Below are 21,586 nucleotides of genomic sequence, written 5' to 3'. Positions count from 1 at the left end.
CCCCCTGCCGGCGGCGGGGGGGACGGGGAGCCCGGCCGCCCTCACGGGAACAGCCCGGGCACCGCTCGCACCGAGCTCGGCCCCCCGAGAACAGCCCGGGCACCGCTCGCACCGCGCTCGGCCCCCCGAGAACAGCCCGGACACCGCTCGCACCGAGCTCGGCCCCCCGAGAACAGCCCGGGCACCGCTCGCACCGCGCTCGGCCCCCCGAGAACAGCCCGGGCACCGCTCGCACCGAGCTCGGCCCCGCGGCCCCCCGAGCACCGCTCGCACCCCGGCAGGTCCCAGCACCCCCGTGGCTCCCCGGGGCCAGCGCAAAGGCGCTCAGCGCAGCCCGCCCTGCTGCGGCGGAGCCCGGCAGCTCGGACCTCGGTCCCCATTCCTGTGGCTGCTCCAGCACAGAATCACAGAACTATTCCAGGTTGGATAAGACCTCTGAGATCGCCGAGTACAACCTGTGACCGCTCCCCACCTTGTCACCCAGCCCAGAGCACTGAGTGCCACGTCCAGTCGTTCCCTGGACGCCTCCAGGGACGGTGACTCCACCACCTCCCCGGACAGCCCCTTCCAAAGCACTGCCCTTGTTCCCAGGATTTAACAAGTCCTGGGGGTACACCCTCCTCCCCAGGCTCGACCTGCCGAGCCGACACCCTGCCCAGAAGGCACTTTGGGGGCAGCGGCACCCCCTCGGTTCCCCACGGGCCCCGTGTTCCAGCTGGGATCTCACGGAATTGCACGTGGGGAAGGCACATGGCACCAAACCCGTCCCCTGCCGTGTTTGATACGAGCTGTGTTCAAACACGGCGGTGCCAGGGATGCCACGGCTCCCAGAGCTCATCCCGCTCCCGGAGCTGGCAGGCTCCCTACAAACGGAGTCAAGAAACTGGATTGCTCCCCCAGCTGTGCAAAGGAGTAGCAGGTCCGACTCGGCAGAAGATCAACGTAACACCACAACCAGAAGAAAGGGAAGATAAAAGGAAAACAGTTCCACCTAGAGACCTTTTTCTGACAGAAGTCAGCATCTGCTGGCTGAAGGGCAGGAGAACAGAAGTCCAGCTTGTCCCGCAGGACAGGGAGCTGCAGAAACCAGCCCTCGTTGCTCTCTGAGCAAACGTCCAGCATGAGCTAGACAGTGTCAGAAAGTGCTTTCCCGAGCCCAGGCAAAAGAACAGATTTAATAATCATTTTGACTCCACCCCATTGCACAGCAGAGTGCACTGTGATTTTGTCACACTTAGCTTACAGAAGTCACCACCACAGCTGAATTTGAGATAAAAGTCAGGTAGTGACAGAGGCCCCTCACAAGGCTGACATATAAGAAGAAAAAGAAAAAGAAAAAGAAAGAAAATTAATCAGATCTCTGAGTTTGCTAGTCCTGTACTTACAGGTCCAGTAGCCAGGAACACTGAAGGAATCACCTCTGTGGAGGAAGCTGTGGTTTGAAGCAAAACTGGAAGACTGTTCCCCCTCCTTCTCTTAGCATCTCCAAAGGATTTTCTGAACACCAGCTCTCTGAGACCACCATATTCACAACCAGCAATTTGTTCAACCTTACTGTGTCTTCTGTGTGATCTTTTTGAGCCACCAAGAAATCAGTAATAAAAATATCAGGGAAAAGCCTCCCCATACATCCAGGTGCAAATGCCTGACCGTCCCCCAAACCCAAAGCTGAAATCACACCAAAATCATACTGACCACAAACACCTGAAATGGCCACAGGTTTCTTTAGCAGCAAAGCACTCAATGCTCAGAAAGAGCAGAGCAAACCATTGCCTCCTGCAATTGCAGCTACTGTGAGACAGCTGTGATAACAGACACACGGGGGGACAGGTGTCTCAGGAACCCTGACCTCAGCCAGGGACAGGGGGATCAGGGCACTGATGGAACCCTGAGGACAGCCACAGTCTTCGCTCACTGCTTCCAGCAAGAGCAGCTTACAAAAGCAAAACAGGAGAGGGCTTTACTTTTAACCCCAACTCTTTGTGCTGGAGGCCCCATGTAAAGATGTTTGGTTAAAGCCTTTGGACCACCTGTAAAAGTTGGGCTTGTAGCCACGATGATGTCGGTAACAAAAGACAAACCAGCCCCTGCTCAGAAAACACAGCCTGTATATAGAACGATTCTGCAGAAATGCATCTCAAAAAGGTCTCCCTCATTTTCCTCTGTTACAAGCACATCGGTAACTAAGATATAAGAGTGATGCTCTTAATGCCATTTTCTGGCGTATAGGGTGGGAAAGATAAGTTTATATTAATAAATTTAGGCCCTGCATGCAGACTTTTCAGGAGAATCTAAACCCGGACACTGAAAAGCAGATTTAAAGCAAAAATGAGAAAAAAAACCCACCAGTTGTTTTACATGCAAAATGTAATTAGCTGATGCAACTCACTTCAGCTAAAACCTAAGTGAGATTCAGGAAGGGATCAGACATTTACATAAATAATGTGAATATCCAGATCAACAACAGAGAACAGTTTGCAGAATACAGTCTCATTTCTTAGAGCATAAACCAACCTCTGGCAGATGCATTTTGGAAAAGGCTCCTCAGGGAAGGCTGCCTCATAATTTCCTCCTTAATTTTCCTGCACCCTCTTTTGAAGCAGTGTTGCCTGCAGGAAACTCTATTAAATACAGGATCAGCCTGGACTGGCAGTTCTCTCTTTGGGGTTGCATACAGGGAGCTTTGTTAAGGAATTCCTGGACAGTGCACATTATCTCATCTTTCACAATGTGGTTGTACAGCATAATGCTAGAAAGCAAATACTGTGTATCAGCCTTATATCTGCTGAGGGAGATGACTTGCAGAACATTTAATGGTACAGAAAGGGGTTGTTATCCACACGGGGACAGTCCAAGCACTGAAATCATGCACTGGATGAATGTGGTAAAGCATAAACACAAAAGCAACCAAAAGGAAATAAAATCAGTTTTGTATAGTCTGCTGAGAAACTTCAGTGAATCACTCAGGGCTGCAAGCCAGCCTTCCAGGCTGGGATTTGGGTCACTGGCACTGCAAAGTCACAGATCCTGACACCGAGGAAGTCCAGGCAGGCTGCACAAACCCTCATTTAACTCTCACCAGTGCTGAAAGCAACCAACCTTTTTATTAGGCAGCCCTGAAAGCAGAAGTCATGACATGGCAGCCTCCCCGTCCTCCTCTGGTAGCTCGAGTAAGCACCAGGGGCTGTGTTTGCCACATTCTCCCAGAGGTGAAGCTTGTAATAAGCAGTAGAGATCCATGATGTTGTGTCCACTGATCTCAGGGCTGATCCCTGCATGACCACGTGTGCATTGAAAACATGCAGTTTACTAGAAACTCAGGTCCTAAATTCCTAATTGAAGTCTGACTACGCAGCTCCTCTGGCAGCTTGTTCTTTTAGTCACTCATCAGCTGAGGGCAAATTCTTGTCCTCTTCATCAGGTGTATTTTTTAGCTGCTGACGAGCAAACTCCTCAAATACCAGCTCTGCTTCACTGCAATGGCAGAAACACAGGTGTTTGAAAATGATGTCAGCCATGTTTTGTACCAGCAGACTACAAGCAACAGATAGGAGGGAGAAGAGAGGCCTGGAGCAGCCTGGTAATGTTTCCTTTGACTTCCAGGGGATTTGGATCACATCCCCACAGGCACCATCTTCACTGGTGCTATTCTAGCTAACAGGAAAAGCAGTTGATTGAGCAAGTCAGGACACAAACTGAGGAGGTTTTTATGGGTACTGACTCATGTCCATTCCAGCTACATATTTATCAGCTATCTGAACAGCCTGCAGCCTGAAAGGGGCTTTGTCCAGGAATAAAATGTGCAACCTTTCATCCTTATTCCCTCTGTACTAAAATAGAGGCACATGGTCAAATCTATTAAGTTCCTGAGACTTTGAGCTACAGAACATCAGGTGAGCACGAACATACCTCTCCCTCAGCTGTGAGGCAAAACATGTTCTCTTAATCAAATTTCACATGGTCAGCCCTTGCTGGTTAACTGAGAGCAGTCATTTGGCAGGCCACAGTAACTTGCTCAGTTTGGATTTTAAGCTGGGGATTTTTGGACAATTTTGAGAAGTTTTCAAAAGAGTCAAAGCAAAAGTGCAGCCAGAATGTGAAATACTAAAAGAAACTTACCCATCCTTCCCTGCAGTCACCCACATGCAGCAAGGGAGGGAAAAAAGACACGCCAGGTAGTTAGAACAGGAGATGCTGAAACATTTGCAAAATGTTTAATGCAAAGATGTATAGACTGACAAGTCAAAGCAGTGACAAGCAGTAGGATTTGCAGCAGTATAAGGAGAATTCCAGAAAGTCTCAAAATGTGCATACATGCACCTGATGAAGCAAAACTTGATCTCCCAAATGGAAAAGCACTCCAGCAACATTGTCCAAGCCATCAGAAGGGCTGAGAAAGCAAGACAGATTCTCCCATCTATGCTTGCTTGTGGTCACAGCTGGGGGAGACATCTGGGCACACACTTGGACTCCAAGCTGACAGGGCCTGTGTGACATGGTGTCAGCTTTAACTGCTCTGTCACTGTGACTGAAGGACTCAGCTGAAGAGAAGACATGCTCTTGTTCAATAAACATGAGGGGACTAAGATCAGAGGTCAGAGTAAAGAAAGGCCTCATGGTCTCTCATTAGATAGGTTATGCCCTTGAGGCAACACTCCTGATTTCATCTTTCCCTAAAAATAGCCCCAAGACCTTTGGCATTTGTGTTTCTTTAATGGGATCTTTGCTAACCACACTAACAAATGCTGCTTGCTAGCAGGATTCCCTGGAAGCTGTTTCAGCACAGTCTAAAATAAGCAGAACAGACTGTATTTGCAGGGATGTTTTTGTTCTCACAGTTACTTTATCTTTAGCAAGTTGCAGTCACTTCAGTGGCTTACTTGTCCTGGGTTTGAGTCAGGGAGCAAAGCCCACCTCGTTCAACAGAAGTCATTGGGGATCTGGGATGCCTCAGCAACTGGAGAACTCATTACCTGGAGAATTCTCATCCACAGCACACACTGAAATCAAGAGTGAGTGGTGACAAGCACTGCTGGAAAAGTCAGCATCAAAAGTGTGCCAAATGGGGCTGCTCTAGCCAAAATGCCTCAGAATGCCTCAAAGGATGGATCATGCAAAGACAGTCCTGATGGTATCTATCCAGACACAGATGGTTTCCTCTACTCCCAGAAGCCAAGATGAAGTCTGGAAAGTCTCAAGGCATGTATGCTTGATTGCAACGGAGTTAAAGTAAAACTTTTAGAACTTCTAAAATTTCCAACACATCATTCACATTTCATTTTTCCTCCAATTTTTATTTGTTAAAGAGTCTGCTCTCTGAGGTACACTCGTTGCTATGGGAACAGTGGTGTCAGTGATGTGGGTGAAGCTGAGCGAGATCCCACCAATGTAATTTGAAACAAATTTTGCAAAATCGATTGAAGGGGAAAATAGGTTTTGTTTCATTTGGGCACATACTTTACTGCGAGATAAATGATTACTGAATCAATACATAGTGTGGCAGCAGAGTAATGCTTATTATATAGCTCAGAAGGCTCAAGTTTGCATTCAAAGATGCACTGCTTCACCCTCAGGCTGTGGCACTGCCTCCCACGTGCCACACTGGCACCCTTGCAAGAGGCCTGCTCCAGAGTCCTCTTTCTGTCCAGTGCCTTATTTAATACTATAAAATTGAAAAATTCCCAGAAAATGGGTAGACTTTTGCTTTTTTTAATTAACATTCCAGCAATTGTTTTGAGGGTTGGGATGGGAGGGGGACTGATGCGGCTGCAGAAATGCCATCATCCTCTCTGCAGGGTTTTCTGTGAGCTTTCATTATGCAGCCACAGAAATGATTCCATGTAGTTAAAGTTGTGGCATACGGTAATTTTCATTATAAGCTTGCTTAACCTCTCTTAACTTTATGGGAGAGGGAAAAAAAAAGGTAGCTTCTGTTATTTTTCAAGGCATTCAAGTGCTTTAAAAATTCGCTATTTTCTGGAAGTCACAACACCAATACAGGGAAGGTATTGCTTTACTATTAGAGGGACAAAGCATTTTTGGGTTTCCTGAAAGCAGCCCTTTCGTGCAAGTTTAACCAGGGAGCAGATAAACGACTCTTTGTTGAACAACAGCCAAAACAAAGACCAGGGTCTAAGACATAAGCCCACAAAATGTAAAACATCAGGAGATGGGCAGGAAAACCCCAGACCAAAGAACTCACGCTGAGACCACAGCCTTGAGGAAAACCCAGCAGGAGCTTCTGGGCTAACTGCTGACCAGGAAAGGTCTTGGAAGCATGAAGGGACACAGCCCAGTTTGAGTCTATCTTCAAAAGAAATAGATCCCTACACATTTTTTGTCAGCAGGCAGAAAAGACAGACTTGCCAGTGTGACAGGAGCTGCTTCGCCTAAAAATAACCCCCCAGGGACCACATGGGTCTAAACCCAGTCAAAAACCCAGCACAGATAAAACATGCAAATCCCAGACTCCCAGGGGTCCGAGAGAAGGAAGCTGTAAATAAGCACAGGAAAGGGAAGGTGGCAAGCCTCTCCTTTTCTGTCTCCTCCGGGCACAGGGAAGAAGGACCAAGCAATCTGCAATAGCCATGCACTGGGACAGACCTGCTTTTCCCTAAGGAATGAAGGCTCCAGAGCTCTCATGGACAGCTAGACAGGGCAGAGCAATCTGCCGTGGAATAAAACACATGGCACTTGGTCACACTCACCCTGCTTGGCCCTAAAAAAATTAAACCATGTGCTTGGGAAGCTTGTGTTTCTGAAGTTCTCTACTCTCAAGTCACCTCTGCATGATTACAGGCATTATGTTTAACTTCTGCCATAAATCACCTTGGCTGGAGAAAAGGATATTCCCCCCCTGCAAGGAATAAATCGTAATATGTGGCGGTTTTTAGTCCCACTTCAGCTTTGACTCTCTAAGTTGGTTCCTTTGACTCTTTTCTCCCAGCTGTGCCTTCAGACAAAGTCAAGTGCAGCAGGGAGGTGCAAGAGGCAAACTGGTTCCTACTGACTCATCAGTACAAACAAAAGGGAAGGGAAAGAGAAGATGAGGAGTGATCTCGAAATTCCCTAGGCATGCACCCCTGCCTACATCCACTGCACAGGCTGCTGAATGAGCCAACAAAGAAAAGTTCCATCTTTTGGGACCTTTGAGAGTCTAAACACTGTTTGTTGAAGCTCCATCTCTGCAATTAAGTCTTGATTTGCTTGATTCCAAATTAGATGGTGTTTTACTAATGAAACACATTGTATTTCTCAGGGCTCATGAGCTAAAGTGGTAGAATAAAAAATTAAAAAGCCTGAACTCACAGTTGGGAAAAGTGATTAGGCACAGTGCATGGAAAACTACCAGCAATAAAGCTGGAAAGGATTTGACTTTACCAGCTTCATCTGGGAGGCTATTTTATTCACTGCAATAAGCTCAGACCCCACATTCCAGCACAATTTTCAAGTCAGCTATGCAGGATTCAGAGGAGTTTTCTGTTGTGTTAAAGTGTCTTTTTTTAAGAGAAACCATTTATTTCCCGAGGTAACCATTTGCAGGGCTTTCCCAGGGGATAGCTCCTGAAACTGCCTGCCTTTTCCTTCAGTTTATAAGGAAGCTGCAGTTTCCATGTGTACAGAATGCATGGACCATAGCTGTCTTCTGACAGCAAGCCCCTGCAAGACTTTGATGTAGCAAACAATACATGGGCTGTGCCCCTGGTAAGAGGATGTGCTGGGGGAAGTGATCTGAGAAATATTACAGTTCTCCATTTCCCCTCCAAAGTCTTCTGCCCACATCCTTTTGAGTGTCCTTTATAAAGGAATACATCAGCCCTCCTTTGAATTGATCTTAGAAGGGAAAACTGCCCGATTTCCATTTTTCCTCATACTACAAATGCTTTTCCCAGAATTATAAAGTAATAAAAAGGGGATTGTGGCATTGTTAACACCAAAAAAAACTCATGCAAAAATATTCTCACCGTTTTAAAAATGTAAAATTCTTTACAGTTGCCTATGCCTTTGGATGAGCCTCGTTAGAAGTTTTCAAGCTTCCCCTGGTGTCCATGAAAGCTCTGGATTTTGCATCCTGAGCTGCCCACAGGCCCTCACCAGCCACTGCTCCTGGGGCCACCAGTGCCATCCCAGCCCCTCACCATGCTCTGTCTGTGCTCAGGGGCTGTGCTGGCACAGCTCACAGCAGGGGTTTTCCCAGTGAAAATGAGAGTTTCCTGGAGTGCAATAAAACCTACCTTTGCCCACTCTAGCACATCCATAATTAGCAAACCCCGATTCCCAGAGCATAGAGTGGATCACCAGCATCTCTGCTTATTGCTTACACTTGATTCCTGCAACAATTTCACAGCAAGGACTCAATGTTTCTAATGCTGCTGGTACAGAACAGAGCATCTATCTCAGGGTAACTCTTCTCACAGGTTCTGCCACCACCTTCCTGTGGTCACATTCTTAGAAACAGCAGCTTTAGGTACATTTGGGTCCAAAGAGAAAAAAAAGGAAAGAAAAAGCAACACAGAAGCAGCCATGGGGTTTTTGTTTGAAGCCCCCCAGCTCTGTCCAAACACAGGGGCAGGCCAAGATGGTTCATCTGTAACAGCCCCAGCACAGAAAGGCTGCTGTGTTTGTGTTCAGGAGCTGCTTCAGAGCTGGACAGGAGCCTCTGATTTCGTGTGACTACCTTGTCTCTGGCATTCACCACTGGAGAACAGAGCCAGCCAGAGCCTGAGGAAGTGGGAGGAGAACACAGATGCTCCTGACAGCCTGTGGTTTTGGCATCTGATCCCAAGCCTCAAGATGCCTGGAGAAGGCTTACTCCTTACACTGCTCCAGAGTTCCCACACTTCCCTGCACAGATCTGATGCTGAGGAGACATTCCTCTTGGCTAATCACTGAACATAAAGGCCACATCATAAACACCATGGCCAATGCCACATCAGGATAACAGGGTCTCCAAAGTCATCAATAGTTTTACCACCTCTTAACTTTGCTTAAAAGCATTTTGCTTTTTACAATGCTCACGTGTGTTAGGTATTTTCCGATGGTTTTTTTTTCTTATCCTGGAATGTGGCTGGGAATTGCTGACAGCTTCATTTGGGACATTGTACTCTGCAGTCATGAGATTTAACTGTGCAGTGCTTCCTCAAGCCCCTGTCCTTTGAGCTGTGATTCCACAGATGAAAGATGAAAAGGTAACATGACTCGTTTCCATTTTCTCCCATCTTAGCATCCCTCCTGCCTGTTATTTTGTGCCTTGAGGATGAGATAGATATATATATATATATATATACACATACACACACATAGAGCAGCTCCATATTGGAGCCCTGTGGGCTCTAAAGGCTTCCTGAAGCACAAATCCCTCTAAGCCTTACCCTGGTGAGATCTAACTGGAGTCTGTTAAGGAACAAAGGCAAAACTCAAGTGTCACTGACCTGCTGGGCTCCTCTCCTCAGGTTTGGGGTGCATGAGACGGAATGGCAGCTCTGTGCCCACTTCACTTGGGGGAGAAGAGAGACTGCATCAGACCCACAGCTCCATTCATGCCTGCTCCAGACCTCTTCCCAGTTCAGGCCAGCCCGAGCCCCCAGCACCACCTTCACCCATTCTTTCATATTTTCTAATCATAATTTTCCCCTCAAAGAGGAGGTAAACTCCAGTTTCTCCACAGATATCTCAGGCATATCCATGATCATGAACTGGGTTTATTATTATGTGCTGAGTGTATTTGCATGGACATAAAATCAGAGATATCTTTGTAACTGCTTCATTTTCACAGCTGAATGCACAAACTTCTTGCTCCTATCAGCTTAAGGGATAGTTATTTTTTTTAGGGAGGTGGGAATGGCAATAGGAAAGAGGGTAAAAAGATGAATTAACAGCTAGGACTGCATGGTCTGAAAAGGAAGATGATGTTTACCTGGAGGTGAGGTCTCCCAGCATGCTACAAAAGAAAACAAGGAGAAAAACAAAGAATATTTAATGCCTTTCCATTCTGGTGCTCTACCAAATGCTGGTTTATTGTAGACTATGGAAATCACTGTCCTCATATACTGTTCTCTGCTTGCCACAAAGCATAAAATCCAAATAAACCTGCTTTTAAAAAAATAATCTTCATTTTTCATGTCATTCCCACAGAGAAAGAGCCTAAGTTTTTGAACTCCTGACCAAGTGTTGGGCATGGCCCCTTTTCCAAGAGCCAAAGGAGCAATTGGAGGTCCACAGAAGGCAGCAGGCATTTTATCGGGCATTGGGCAAATCACTGATTCATTTTTATGCTAGAAAGAAGGACAGATGAATGAAATACAAATGTAAACAGTGGCTAACATCAACTGAGAGTTATTATCCTTGTCCTCTTTTGCACTATATCCTGGAACTAGCTCAGGTTGATAACATCAGCTTTTCCCAGAAAGTTGGCTTAGTACAGAACCTGAGCTACATTATTTATGACTTTCAGGCAGATGTTTTCACCTTCTGGTCTGAAAGAACAACGCCAACATAAAGGCTCACACAAAGTTTCACTTAAGTTCTCACAAAACAGGTTATGGCTTTGAAACAAAATGTTGCAATGCAAACCAGAGGTTCCTGCTTGAGCCATACAGTCATGTGGTGTCTACAGATGGCAATCCAAACCCTCTGGTTCAGGTCAAGTTCTTTGGACAGGCCAAGATTGATTTCCAGGAAATTTAGGCTTTAGGAGGAGCCTCACGTCCTACAACATGTGCCCTTTCTCTTGGGGTGGACTGTCCTGCTCCCTCCCCACCCTCACTGATGGACACACACTCCCCTCGCTTAACTCTAGGTAGGTACAGCAGAAAGGGTGTCACACTTACCCTGGAACAGTGAGCTTCACTTTGACCTTGTAGGAAACCAGGATCCCCATCACTGTCTTGTCTATTCCATCCTTAATGCTGCCAGAGAAAACAGCAGTGTGAGGTGGCACAGCAACATGGCACAACACACACCTGGAGCAAGAACTAGGGGAACATCCTGAACGTGGTGGAGCAGACAAGCCTCAGGGACAGGCACCAGCTCTGCAGAGCTGTGACCACATACCCTGAGTGAGTGTGACAGGGTCAGTAGTGCTGCTCACACCTGGACACACAGTTACAAAGTCCTGACAGAAGGGTCTCCTCCATCCTCCCCTCTGCTTTATAACTCACCCACCGCCTGGGACCATTTAAAACTCCACTCACATAGTGCTAGAAGCCAAGTTGGTGTCCTCATCCTTTAGTTTTCCATCCAGAGCTATTTCCCGCGTCTCCCGGTTATTTGCAAGCAAGGGCAAAAGTGTCAGTGTCTTGGTCAGGCTGCTGTTGGGCTGCACCTTTTCCCTGAAAATAATAAGGGAAATGATACACTGATTTGTGTTACATACCCAACCAAGAGAACTGCAAAACAGAAATTACAAAGCTCCCCAAAAGGAGAGGAATTTAGCCCAATTTAGTTGCCTGCAATGCATATGTCTGCATCTCATCTAGTCAGTAAAATTCCCTTTATAATCAGCAAAGAAGAACAGGTACTTACAGGAAATGCTTAATTTCACATTAAGGCAGAAGAGTAGGTCAAAACTATAGAATCGTACATGAGTTTAGTTTGGAAAAGACCTTTAAGATCATGGAGTCCAACTGTTAACCCAGCACTGCCATGGCCACCACCAAACCATGTCCCCAAGTGCCACATCCATTTTTCCTAATATCCCATCTACACCTCCCCTGGCACAACTTGAGGCCATTTCCTCTATGCTGCAGACCTCCAAATTTGGACAAAATGAATCTTAGCTAAGACCAATACTCAATGGAAAACATGTCCCTAAGTTACAGAGCAAAACACCAGACAAGTGTAAAGTATCTGGGTATGCCCAACCCTCCTCACAAAGTGAAGTTCAGTGCTACCCTGCCAGGGCAGTGAAAAAAAGCAAGTGGTTCTCCATAATGCCAACAGGCTCCAGGTTTTCATGGACTTTCTCAGGCCAAAAAGAACCAAATGAAATGGTGTGGAAAAGACCGGCCTCAAGCTAGAGTATCCATGTCAAGCTAGAGTATCCATGCCTGCCACTCAAAGAGCAGCACCTTTCAGAAAAGTGCTGCACCTCTATTTAAAGATTTCCAGCAACGGGGAGCCTTCCACAGCCCCTGTTAAGCTTGTCTAGTAAGCAATTACTCTTCAAACCTCTTCTGCAACCTCCCCATTCCCTGAAACATTGTGCAGGGTCCCTGCTGGCTCTCTGAAAAAGAGACCAGCTGCATCTATAGAGCATGGATGTGGCACACACGTGAGGGAAGAGAGGAGAGAGCACTGCAACGACAGGCTGTAATTAGGAGAACCCCCCATTACTCACAAGGAGGGTCATTAAAAGGGTGCAAAGGAGCAGGAAGGGAGAAGCAGAGCATTCACTCACTGTGCTTCCTCAGCAGCCACCACTTTGGTATAGTAGTCACTGGAGTACAGCACCACATTGGCAACCTGCTCCACTGAGGGAGGAAGGAGAAAGTGAACATCAGTCATGTGTGTGCACCAGAAGCAACACAGCTGCCCCTGCCCTGAGTCTCAGGAATGGGAAACATGACAAGGACAGCAGGAAAAGCCATCCATCTGGAGCCTGAAAGGACCACCAGGTCTGACAGCCTGACCTGGACAGAGACCAACAGCACACCAAGGCCAGGGCCTATCTCCCATGAAAGGCACCCGCCTTGATTTGGAGACAACAGAAACTCAATTACCCATGGTTTCCCTTGGGAGCCTTCTCTTTCCATTATAGAGACCTACCTCTTCCTTCTCTAACCATGTCTGCTTTTATCTCTGGTCCTGGTATCTCTTGTGTGCCTACAGCACGTGCATTTGCATTCAGGAGACACCATCATCACACAGACTGCAGTCAAGAGCCTGTGATAACAAGTGGCTTATATTCTGCAGTCTAACAGAAAACCCCCCAAGGTAATTCTGACTGAAACACTGATGAGGAGAGAATCTGGGGACCAACAAGGTATTTTAAAGCCTAATAGAAGCATATCAGACTAAAAATATTTGGGAATCACCAAACAGTGCATCCAAGATGGGCACTGGAATGGCTTTTTCTGCTTTAGAGTTTTGTAGGAACCTCAGCCATTTTGTTCCTTCCCTGCCTTCTGTTCTCTTTCTCATCTCTTGTCTCTCAGACCATTTTCCTCAGCTCTGCAGCTTGTGGCATGAGAACATGTAGTGCCACAAATATAACACAGGCACAGTGCTGAGCTCAGCCCCTGCCCTCAGCTCCTCAGGAATCACAGCATCGCTGGCAGAGGAGCTGTTCCTCTCATTGCCTTGTTTCTGGAACACCAGGCAGAGCTGTATGGGAGCGAGGCACATTCACAGTTAGCAGGAGCATCACAGTGACAGGGAGTCCTTCCCACTGCCCTTCCCAAAAAGGGGTGGATTTTCCCCCACAGCACCTGCCTTGCTTGCCCACTGCAGGTGCCAGACCCTCTCTCTTTACTAGATGGAACAATCTGGTGCCTCAAATTAAGACTTAGAACTAACCACAAGAGTCAGGAAAAAAGCTGCAATGTTTCACTTGATGAACAGCAAAGGAACAGCAACAGACAGGGTGGAGGGACAAATTCTGTACTCCCTAATCACTTTCTTAAACTGTTGCAAGCACTAAATTTTGGCTCTCTTTCAGTCCTATTCCGCTCAAAGAATCCTAAGCAACAGTCAAAACATACCCTGGACTTTGATCTTCTTCACTGTTTTCTCCGTGCTGTTATTGATGGTGACAGTGACTGGAATGGGCTCGCCATGGTAGTACACCTGGAAGGAATTTGATGCTCAGAAATCCAGCCAGGACACTTCTCCCAAGCCCTAATTCCCTCTAGTTCCCCCAGATTACATCTCACAGAAGCTGAATAAGGGAAGATGACCCTTCCCAATGATTCATGACCCTTCTTTCAATGACTTCTTTAGCCTCAAATGTGTCTGGTAACAGGGTTTCAGCCTCCCCTAACAGCAGCTGCTGACAGGAATTACATTCCCTATAGCCCTTGAGTGGTGGGACAAGTCAGTCTGAGCTGAGACAGCAACACATGAAGTAGCTGCTTTGGGCAGCAAAATGCACACTGGCCTGCCAATCCTGGGCTGTCCACAGCCCCGGAGCAAGTGTCTCCCTCACCTCTTTGCTGAGGCAAGCTTTCAGCTGGAGGGGCTTGCTGGACATGAAGAACTGCCAGGTGGTCTCTGCACAGGGCTGGGGTCCCGGCTCCTCTGGAGCGTACTGCACCTTGCGGATCAGCAGACGAGCAGAGTTCCTGGAAGCAGCAGAGGACAACGTGGTGGTACCTTGTGCTTGGCAGAGGCAGGAGTTCTGCACTCACACGTGTTTACCCCCAGGAAGTCCACTGACAAGTGGGGCACAGCTGAACAAGCAACCGAGGGGCATCGCTGGAGCACCCACCCCCTTTAAGGGCAAAGCTGAAGACAGACACATCCATTCTGTTACCTCTTATGAATTCTCTCTTCCACATTCTCTGTTGAGAAAGCTTTTACCTCAAAGTCCACCCCACAGGTCTGCCAGAGAGAGAGAGGACACCTGTGAGATGAGGGTCAGAAGCCAGGAGCATCTGCACATGCTTCAACATCTTTCTGCCCACCAGAAATCGGCAGATTCCTGCCAGCTGCAAATTCTTCTGCCCTCCTACCACTGTAAGAGATCCCTGCCAACCCAGGTGGCAGAATCTACCTGTTCCATGATGCTTCTGGTAAATGAGGCCTAATTCCCAGCCTCCTGAAAGGCTTTCTGTGAGAGCAGTGCTGTAGAGGTCACAGCATAAGACTGATCAGTGTGCAGGGCTCTCCAGCCCACCTTGGATTTCTGAACTGAATTTCTGAATTGGCTTTGTGATGCCAATACCTTCTTTCCCAGCATCTAAGGACTGGGAGTGATCAGGCCCAGCTGACCTTTGCTTTAACAGGTTTATAGTATCATGAGACATCTGCGTGAGTCCCAAGTAACTCTCTACAGAGAAATTTTTGCTAGAATATCATTCCCTGACATAAAACACAGCTTATCCTTGTTGCACTGGATTCTGCACTTTGCCTGTTCTGCTGTTCAGAGAAGCATCCAGTGAAGTATAAAAAGAATATTTTAAATGGTATCAGAAACCTTGCAGAACATCTCATTATTTAATGACTTTTACTCCAGGGCTTTGGTTTGTTTACACACATGCACAAACCAGCCCTTTTCTGCATTTAATTCAGAGCAGGTCTTAACACGTATTATTTATAGCAATATATATTAATTTATTTTAGGCACTCTGTCTCCTTTCCTTTCATGTAGCCTCACAGCTACAACCATTTTATGTGCAACCAACCAACAAATCACATGGTAATCTTAAGGAAGCTACAGCATTGCACATTTTTGTAGTCTTGCTGCTATTTGTCTGGATTCCCTTTCTTATTTTGAGGACTTCGATTCCAACTCTGTGACATACACTTGTAGCCCTTAAGTCAGGTTCTTGACATTTGTGGCACACCACAGTAAAATCCAGCATCACCTTCTCCTACTCTCAAGCTGGACAAATATATTCATGTGACTTTTTTCCATCTGACTTTCCCCAGCCATGATAAGCAGAAGTGTCCCATTGGTCTCACCTTATCAACATCACGAGGTGCAGGCTGCAGACAGACTGAGCAAGGCAGGTAATCTGGAAACTGTGGGAGGAAGAAGAGAAAATACCCCAAAGCAATATTACACAGATATTCTAGGTAATTTATTCCTCACAAAAACAATTCTGTAGACAACGGGTCAATCCCTGTCATGCAGTAACCCTTTGGGATTCTGGCTGGTACACTTGCCTTGTGTGACAAGTCCCTCTCTTCCAAAAATACTTTAACAGTCAAGATAGGGGGGGGGGGAAAAAAAGTAAAAAAAGCCTAGGCACAACCTGGATCCTCCCAGGGAATGCTGAGGCAGACATGTCACCGACAGTACTGGAAGCATATTCTGTCAGAATCAGTTTGGCAGGGAGCTGCTATTTGTTGACAGCATCTGCTAAAGAGCTTTTCATCTGCTTATTTGATCCATAAGGGTCTTAAAGCAAAAGGATTTGGTGCTGAGGCAATGCTATAAAGTATTCCAGCCCCTCAGGAATGGGAAGGCATAGGTATGTGGGGCTGTTGCTAGCACAAAGCCATTGCATATTCCCTTGCCATTTCAAAGAAAGCCCTTTTCCAGTGCAGTGATCATTGTGCAGTTAGGATCATCTTGCACTTTACTTCTTAGGACAGCAAGAAGAAAAAAAAAAAACACCACATTTTTACACCTCCTGTCATTCAAAACTGGAATTTGCAGAATGTGAATTCACTATTAATTCCCACTTTCGGTCCATCACTGGGCCTCAACAGCCTGGTAAGAACAGACAAGGAGAAGAGTCAGAGGCTATTCTGAGATACTCACTGTAAAGAAAAAGGGATAAGCATTTTTCCCCAGTTTCTTTAGCAGAGATTCCTGCAAGTGGGTAAGAGGTTCTGGCTTGTCAGCAGGAGGGAACACTTGGAGCCTGGAGAAGAACAGGTCCCGTCGGAAGGTGAGGCCCATCACGTCGATGTCCTCCTGGCCGTACCGGAAAGCACAGGTGAGGGACACGTACACTGGGGACAAGCACAGCACAAGTCAGGCCTGCAGCAGGGTAACAGTGCAGCCAGGGTGGGACCTGGAATGCTCCTGCACTAGAGACGTGGAAACTCATCTCAACACTTGCATAACCCAGTGAGTATTCACACCACACGTAACAACTTACGCTATGTTGAGCAGGAAACCCATTTGTACCCTCAGAACAATAAAAAGGTTCTATCTCAGCATCTCACTTCACAAGATAACAATTTCTGAGACACACATTGCATAAAACCTCAAACCTTTTTTCCCCTTGATAAGAGCAGGATCCACCAATACAACGCCATCTGAAAGGAAGTTAAAAAACAACGATTAACAGAGGCTAATCAGGGCTGAGAGAGCAGGAAGGGCAGCACGTTTCCCTGTGGACTTACCCACAGGTTCCACGCTCCCAATGTTGTCAATGAAGTCCCGCTTTCCCAGGTAGATTGTCAGCTGTGGGGAGGAGATGACCATGGTTGAACTACAGAATGTTTGTGACTGTGTGTTGAGGGAAGGGGGACACACACGCATCAGAGAGATGTAAATCTTGCAGAGATCAGGACAATTCCATTTTAAATGGAGTAATTATTTAAATTACTGATTATCCACCTGGACTCACCAGGATTATCCACATGCTTCCAGACATCAGAACTGAAGACCTGATCTAGACCAACTCCCAAAAGTACAACACAAATACTTGTGCACGGGACCAAGAACTGTAGATTTAAAGATTTCTGGTGCCATCAGGTTGGAAAGATGTTTTAAACATCTACCAGCAGGAGTACAACCCAGGAGGGGGGTGAGGTGAGCTGCCTTCCTCTTGTATTATTATAACATTAGAAGTTTGCCCTAAGAATTGTTTACATCATCTCCTCAAACTTAGTGCTAATTATGGTTCATGGTTCTTCTTCAGGAAAAAATGAAGGCGACAGGAAAGAGTTTTCTATTTAGTCTCCAGTCTCACTACAGGTGAAACTCATACCTAAATAAACCCCTTCTTATGGTACTCACAGCTTTGTCACGGGTGCTTTTTTTGAAGATAACTTGTTTTTGTGGAGAACCAGCATTCTTCCCATCCATCCCTGGCTTTTGAGCCTCAGGGCAGCTGACAGTTAAAGATGGGGATGTGACTGTGGGTGAGTGAAGGTTTTCTGCCCCAAAATGTCCTGGGAAAGATGCCTGGGGAAAACAGGTGGATGAGACAAAAGCAGAATCATACTTGGTGGGTAAAGCACTGTACTCCTACGTATAGTTTGCCATTTCAGAGCTCCACACATACCCAAATGTTGGCCAAGGCTCAGTCTAGGAGCTACAAAGGTGGTTTGTGTTGATAAGGAGTCAGACTGAACCCAAAATAAGAACACATCTGCCCTACTGCATTTTTCTCAACCCAATGCAACCCATCACGTGCAGGGTATCACTGAACTCAAACCAGAATGGACTTTAAGAAATAGAACAGTCCAGCTACCTGCCCAGACAGGTAACAGTTATAATCAGGGGTAGGGAACAGCTTCCACCCAAAGGACAACAACAGACAGAATAAAATTCTTCAGGAGGAGAAAAAAAGGCAGGGGGGAAGGGAAGGGGTGAAAAAAAAAAAAAAGAGAAGGGGAGGAAAAAACAGAAGAGAAAGGGGAGACCACAAGGGCACAAGAGATATCCAGAGTGAGAAGTCCAGAAAACCTAAGTGGTACAAAGCAGAGAGATTAGTTTTTCATTTTGTTATGTCATAAAATAGCATCCAGTTAATGATCAGACAGCAAATTCAAAAGAAGGTGGAGCTCTTCCCCAGTTAACAGAAGATTCAAGAAGGCTCTGGAAATCACCAATATGAGTTGGATTACAGGACTAGACACATTCACAGGGACAGGTTTTTGGCAGCCGTTGGACAGGGTGATTCAGGTGCAACCTTACCCCTGTAAGATGCTGAAGCTGAGGAGCAGCACCAGGAAAGGGCGATGCTGCACTGCCCTGTCCTTACACTTCTCCCCATCCCACCAGAGTGAGGGGTTAGGCACTGTTAGACACACCCCTGGCCTGCTGGTGTAGGACTGTCCTCACCATTTGCTCCCTTTCTATTTCCCTGCTTGCTTTCCCATTTTAAAACTGCTCCAAGAATGAAACAGTTTCTAGGGCCTATTTGCAGACAACAAACCATAAAAAAAAGGAAATAGTTTGCTTCTTGGAAAGCTGAAAAAAAGTACGGCAGAGGTTATAAACAGACTGTACACATTTAAGAATTTCTATTTTATGAAGTAGGTTTTCCATGTCCAGACCAGTATATGTTGCTGACTAGATGTGCTACTCATGCTGTACTTAAATAAACAAACAAGCAAATAACATTAAATACCTTGCTGTGTTCCCAATGACACAGGAGCTTCCACAGACAACGATGGGGACTCCTGAACTCCTAAGGAAAGATGACTTTTCCAGGCAGTCGTGTCCTGTTCTTCTTTGCCTCTACCAGAGGGAATCACTGACCTCTTCACAAACAAGGAAGACAATTTGTAGGGGATTTGAAAGCTCATCTCTAGTTGCGTCCATCCAGGATTTCAAGAATTAATCCCCCTCCAAGAGCAAATATTGTACTTGGGCTAAGGGTCAACTGGGAAGTGGTTAAGTCAGCAACATAAGGCATTACCTAAGGACACTCAGACAGTCAGGGAAGAGGTCTACAGCGTCCTACTCACATGCTTTGTAAACACTGCACACTTACATAGCACAGGACAGTTACCAAAAGCAGCTTTATTTACTCTCATGCTCCATCTCCTCCTCCCTGGGGTTCCAAGACTTCCAGCCTGGTAAGGAGCTGAACGGACAAAAGCCATTTATGAGAAAAGGAGTTTAGAAAAGACTAAAATGCCATTTTGATGGACCATCAAACACTGAGAACAATGTGTTATTCTCACAATCACTAAGCAATGGATCTATTACTGTTTCACCAACATCCCACTGGCATGTGATGCAAAACACTGTTGCTGGCTAGTACACCCCCCTCCCTTAATTTACTTAGAGAGGCACATCATCTAGGATTTAAGAAACAGATATTTCAATTACCTTTAGCTTTTCTGTTCATAAATCTTCCAAGAGTAGCTTTACCCCCCACCAGTGAATTTGGCCTTGATATTTTGCTCTACAGTATGTGTAATTTTTGGCTTGCAAGCTGCAGGAACAGCTGTAGCTTTCCTCTGGCTGCATGTGTTCCTTTGATTCCAGGGATCACATGATATCCTCTCAACTTGCCAGCCCAAGAGCCCCTCCAGCTCAGGCAACCTTGCAGTCACAAATCAGGCTTGCTTTTCGCAAACCATCACCGACATCTGCCTGAATATAGTGGCCAGGTTACACAGATTATTTCCAAAAAACCAACCACAGAACCAGTGTTCCTCAGCTCTTTCAGAGTTTTCCAAATTCCAACAACATTTTATTAACTGGAGGTGGATTATTTGGAGAGCTTAATCACTACCCTGTCTATTCAACTCTAGCAAACACAAACCAGCCAGGCTTAAACCACAGAAATTTACATGTGCCAGTGTTGCAGAAGGAAAGCCAGGTCCTGACTGTGGGAAGTAGGGAAGAAACTCCAGAAATTAGCTCAACAAATTAACAACTTCTCTTCAGTCACACTTTGCAAAAGCAAAAGGGAGAGTGCTGAGTTTGTACAAGTTTGTGCTGCAGCCACTGCAGGGTCATTAGTCCTCCAGGGGAGGATGAGCATTCCTGTTGGTACATGTGCCATTGCAAACATTCTCAGAGGACCTTGGAAACAGCTCCTCCATAACCCTTCGATCCAGGGAAAGATGCCCAGCCCACCCCCAAAACCACTTGAAGGGCAGCTCCACCTTTAGAAATGAAACTGCAACAACCCCTTCTGCACCACAGGTCCCTTCCTTGGCTCTTCCTCCCTTTCAGGCTGAAGCAGAACAGGAGGCAATGGAAGTAATCAAAATATAGGGGGAAAAAAAGCTAAAATTGCTCACTAGAATTTCCTGCATACCTTGCTGCTAAGGAACTTAATCTAAAATGCTTAAGGTCTTAGCTAGCTGGCCATTACCCTTCAGCATTATTAACCTGCTTCATAACAGCATCAAGGGGCCAAATAAAGCCCTTTGTGCAAGATCTGTGTCTATGCTGTAATAAAACACAAGTGTAGCAGCCTAAATTATAAACATCCTAAACCCATTCTGATCCTCCTGAGCAGAGCCTGCAGTTTTGATTACGTTAATCTCCCACTAATCTTTCATCATGCTGACTTGCCATTTAGGGATCTGCTTTTCCACAGTAACCAAGGTCACCCAGACTCGTGGCAGGTGCCTTTCCAAGGACTGCCTGCCACTGCAACAGGCAGAAGAAAAAACACCTTGCCTTTAGAAATGGTTCAGAATACCAACTTTTCATTTTTACTACAGTTCTCACTTCCTTGACCTGGACAGAAGCTTCTTATGACAAAAGGAGGGTGACGAGCAATGGCTCTTAGTTATGAAATGTGCACATTGAAGAGCTGAAGGCTTTGCTTCATTACTCTGAAGCTGGAACCAGAACACCATCTTCAACAGGGGGTTTTGTGTTTTTAAAGAAACGTGCAACTCCTATTCCTGGCTTCAAAACTTCACAAGGTAGCAGCTGAAGTCTCACGGCAGGAAAAGCCTTCTATTCTCAGCAGTGTTTGAAATACAGATCCTGATTTCCTCTGTTCAGTAGTTTATCCAAAACATCCAAGAGTACATCAGCCTTTCAAGGACAGAGGCACTTGTTCAGTGTGGCAAGACTTCCTTCAGTCTCAAGGCAGTATTCCTGGGACAGGGCACACCCAGGCTGCACCTGTGGGATGTCCAGTTCCAAGCTTGGAGCATTATCCTCTTTCCCCCTATAGACCAAATCTCACAATGTGGCTGAACACAAACCCACACTTCACCAGGAAAATGACATTTCAGGTTCCCCTCTGTGCTCATTCCCAATGAG

At 46.2% G+C, this 21,586-nt stretch overlaps 1 protein-coding gene across 2 annotated transcripts; it reads right to left on the bottom strand.

The window, feature by feature from the left end:
• Nucleotides 1-1,317: 1,317 nt before the first annotated feature.
• SAG (S-antigen visual arrestin) lies at nt 1,318-21,577 on the bottom strand. Of its 2 annotated transcripts, XM_051782460.1 has the most exons (15): nt 18,975-21,577; nt 17,636-17,803; nt 17,017-17,077; nt 16,885-16,929; nt 16,427-16,620; nt 15,622-15,681; nt 14,471-14,538; nt 14,144-14,279; nt 13,701-13,785; nt 12,398-12,470; nt 11,193-11,330; nt 10,830-10,907; nt 9,917-9,940; nt 9,432-9,496; nt 1,320-3,474 (listed from the first exon to the last, which is right to left on the bottom strand). In XM_051782460.1, exons 2-15 carry the CDS (start codon nt 17,702-17,704, stop codon nt 3,431-3,433), a joined length of 1,140 nt encoding a protein of 379 aa, XP_051638420.1. In that variant the 5' UTR covers nt 17,705-17,803; nt 18,975-21,577; the 3' UTR covers nt 1,320-3,430. The 2 variants fall into 2 exon arrangements, with proteins under 2 accessions (XP_051638419.1, XP_051638420.1); XM_051782459.1 differs by lacking the exon at nt 18,975-21,577 and having other exon boundaries at nt 1,318-3,474; nt 17,636-18,155.
• Nucleotides 21,578-21,586: the final 9 nt, after the last annotated feature.

Source organism: Manacus candei, unplaced genomic scaffold, assembly GCF_025592945.1.
Source record: "Manacus candei isolate 608988 ecotype Guabito, Panama unplaced genomic scaffold, ASM2559294v1 h1tg000015l, whole genome shotgun sequence".
NCBI classification, from domain to species: Eukaryota; Metazoa; Chordata; class Aves; order Passeriformes; family Pipridae; genus Manacus; species Manacus candei.
This window is presented reverse-complemented; position numbering and strand designations above follow the sequence as displayed.

Coding starts and splice junctions, on each gene's coding strand:
- SAG (XM_051782460.1), bottom strand. CDS start 17,704: ATGGATGGGAAGAATGCTGGTTCTCCACAAAAACAAGTTATCTTCAAA. Junction 10,908..11,192: donor AACTTGGCTTCTAGCACTAT/GTGAGTGGAGTT, acceptor TTTCTCTGGCAG/CATTAAGGATGGAATAGACA. Junction 9,497..9,916: donor CTGGGAGACCTCACCTCCAG/GTAAACATCATC, acceptor TTCTCCCCCAAG/TGAAGTGGGCACAGAGCTGC.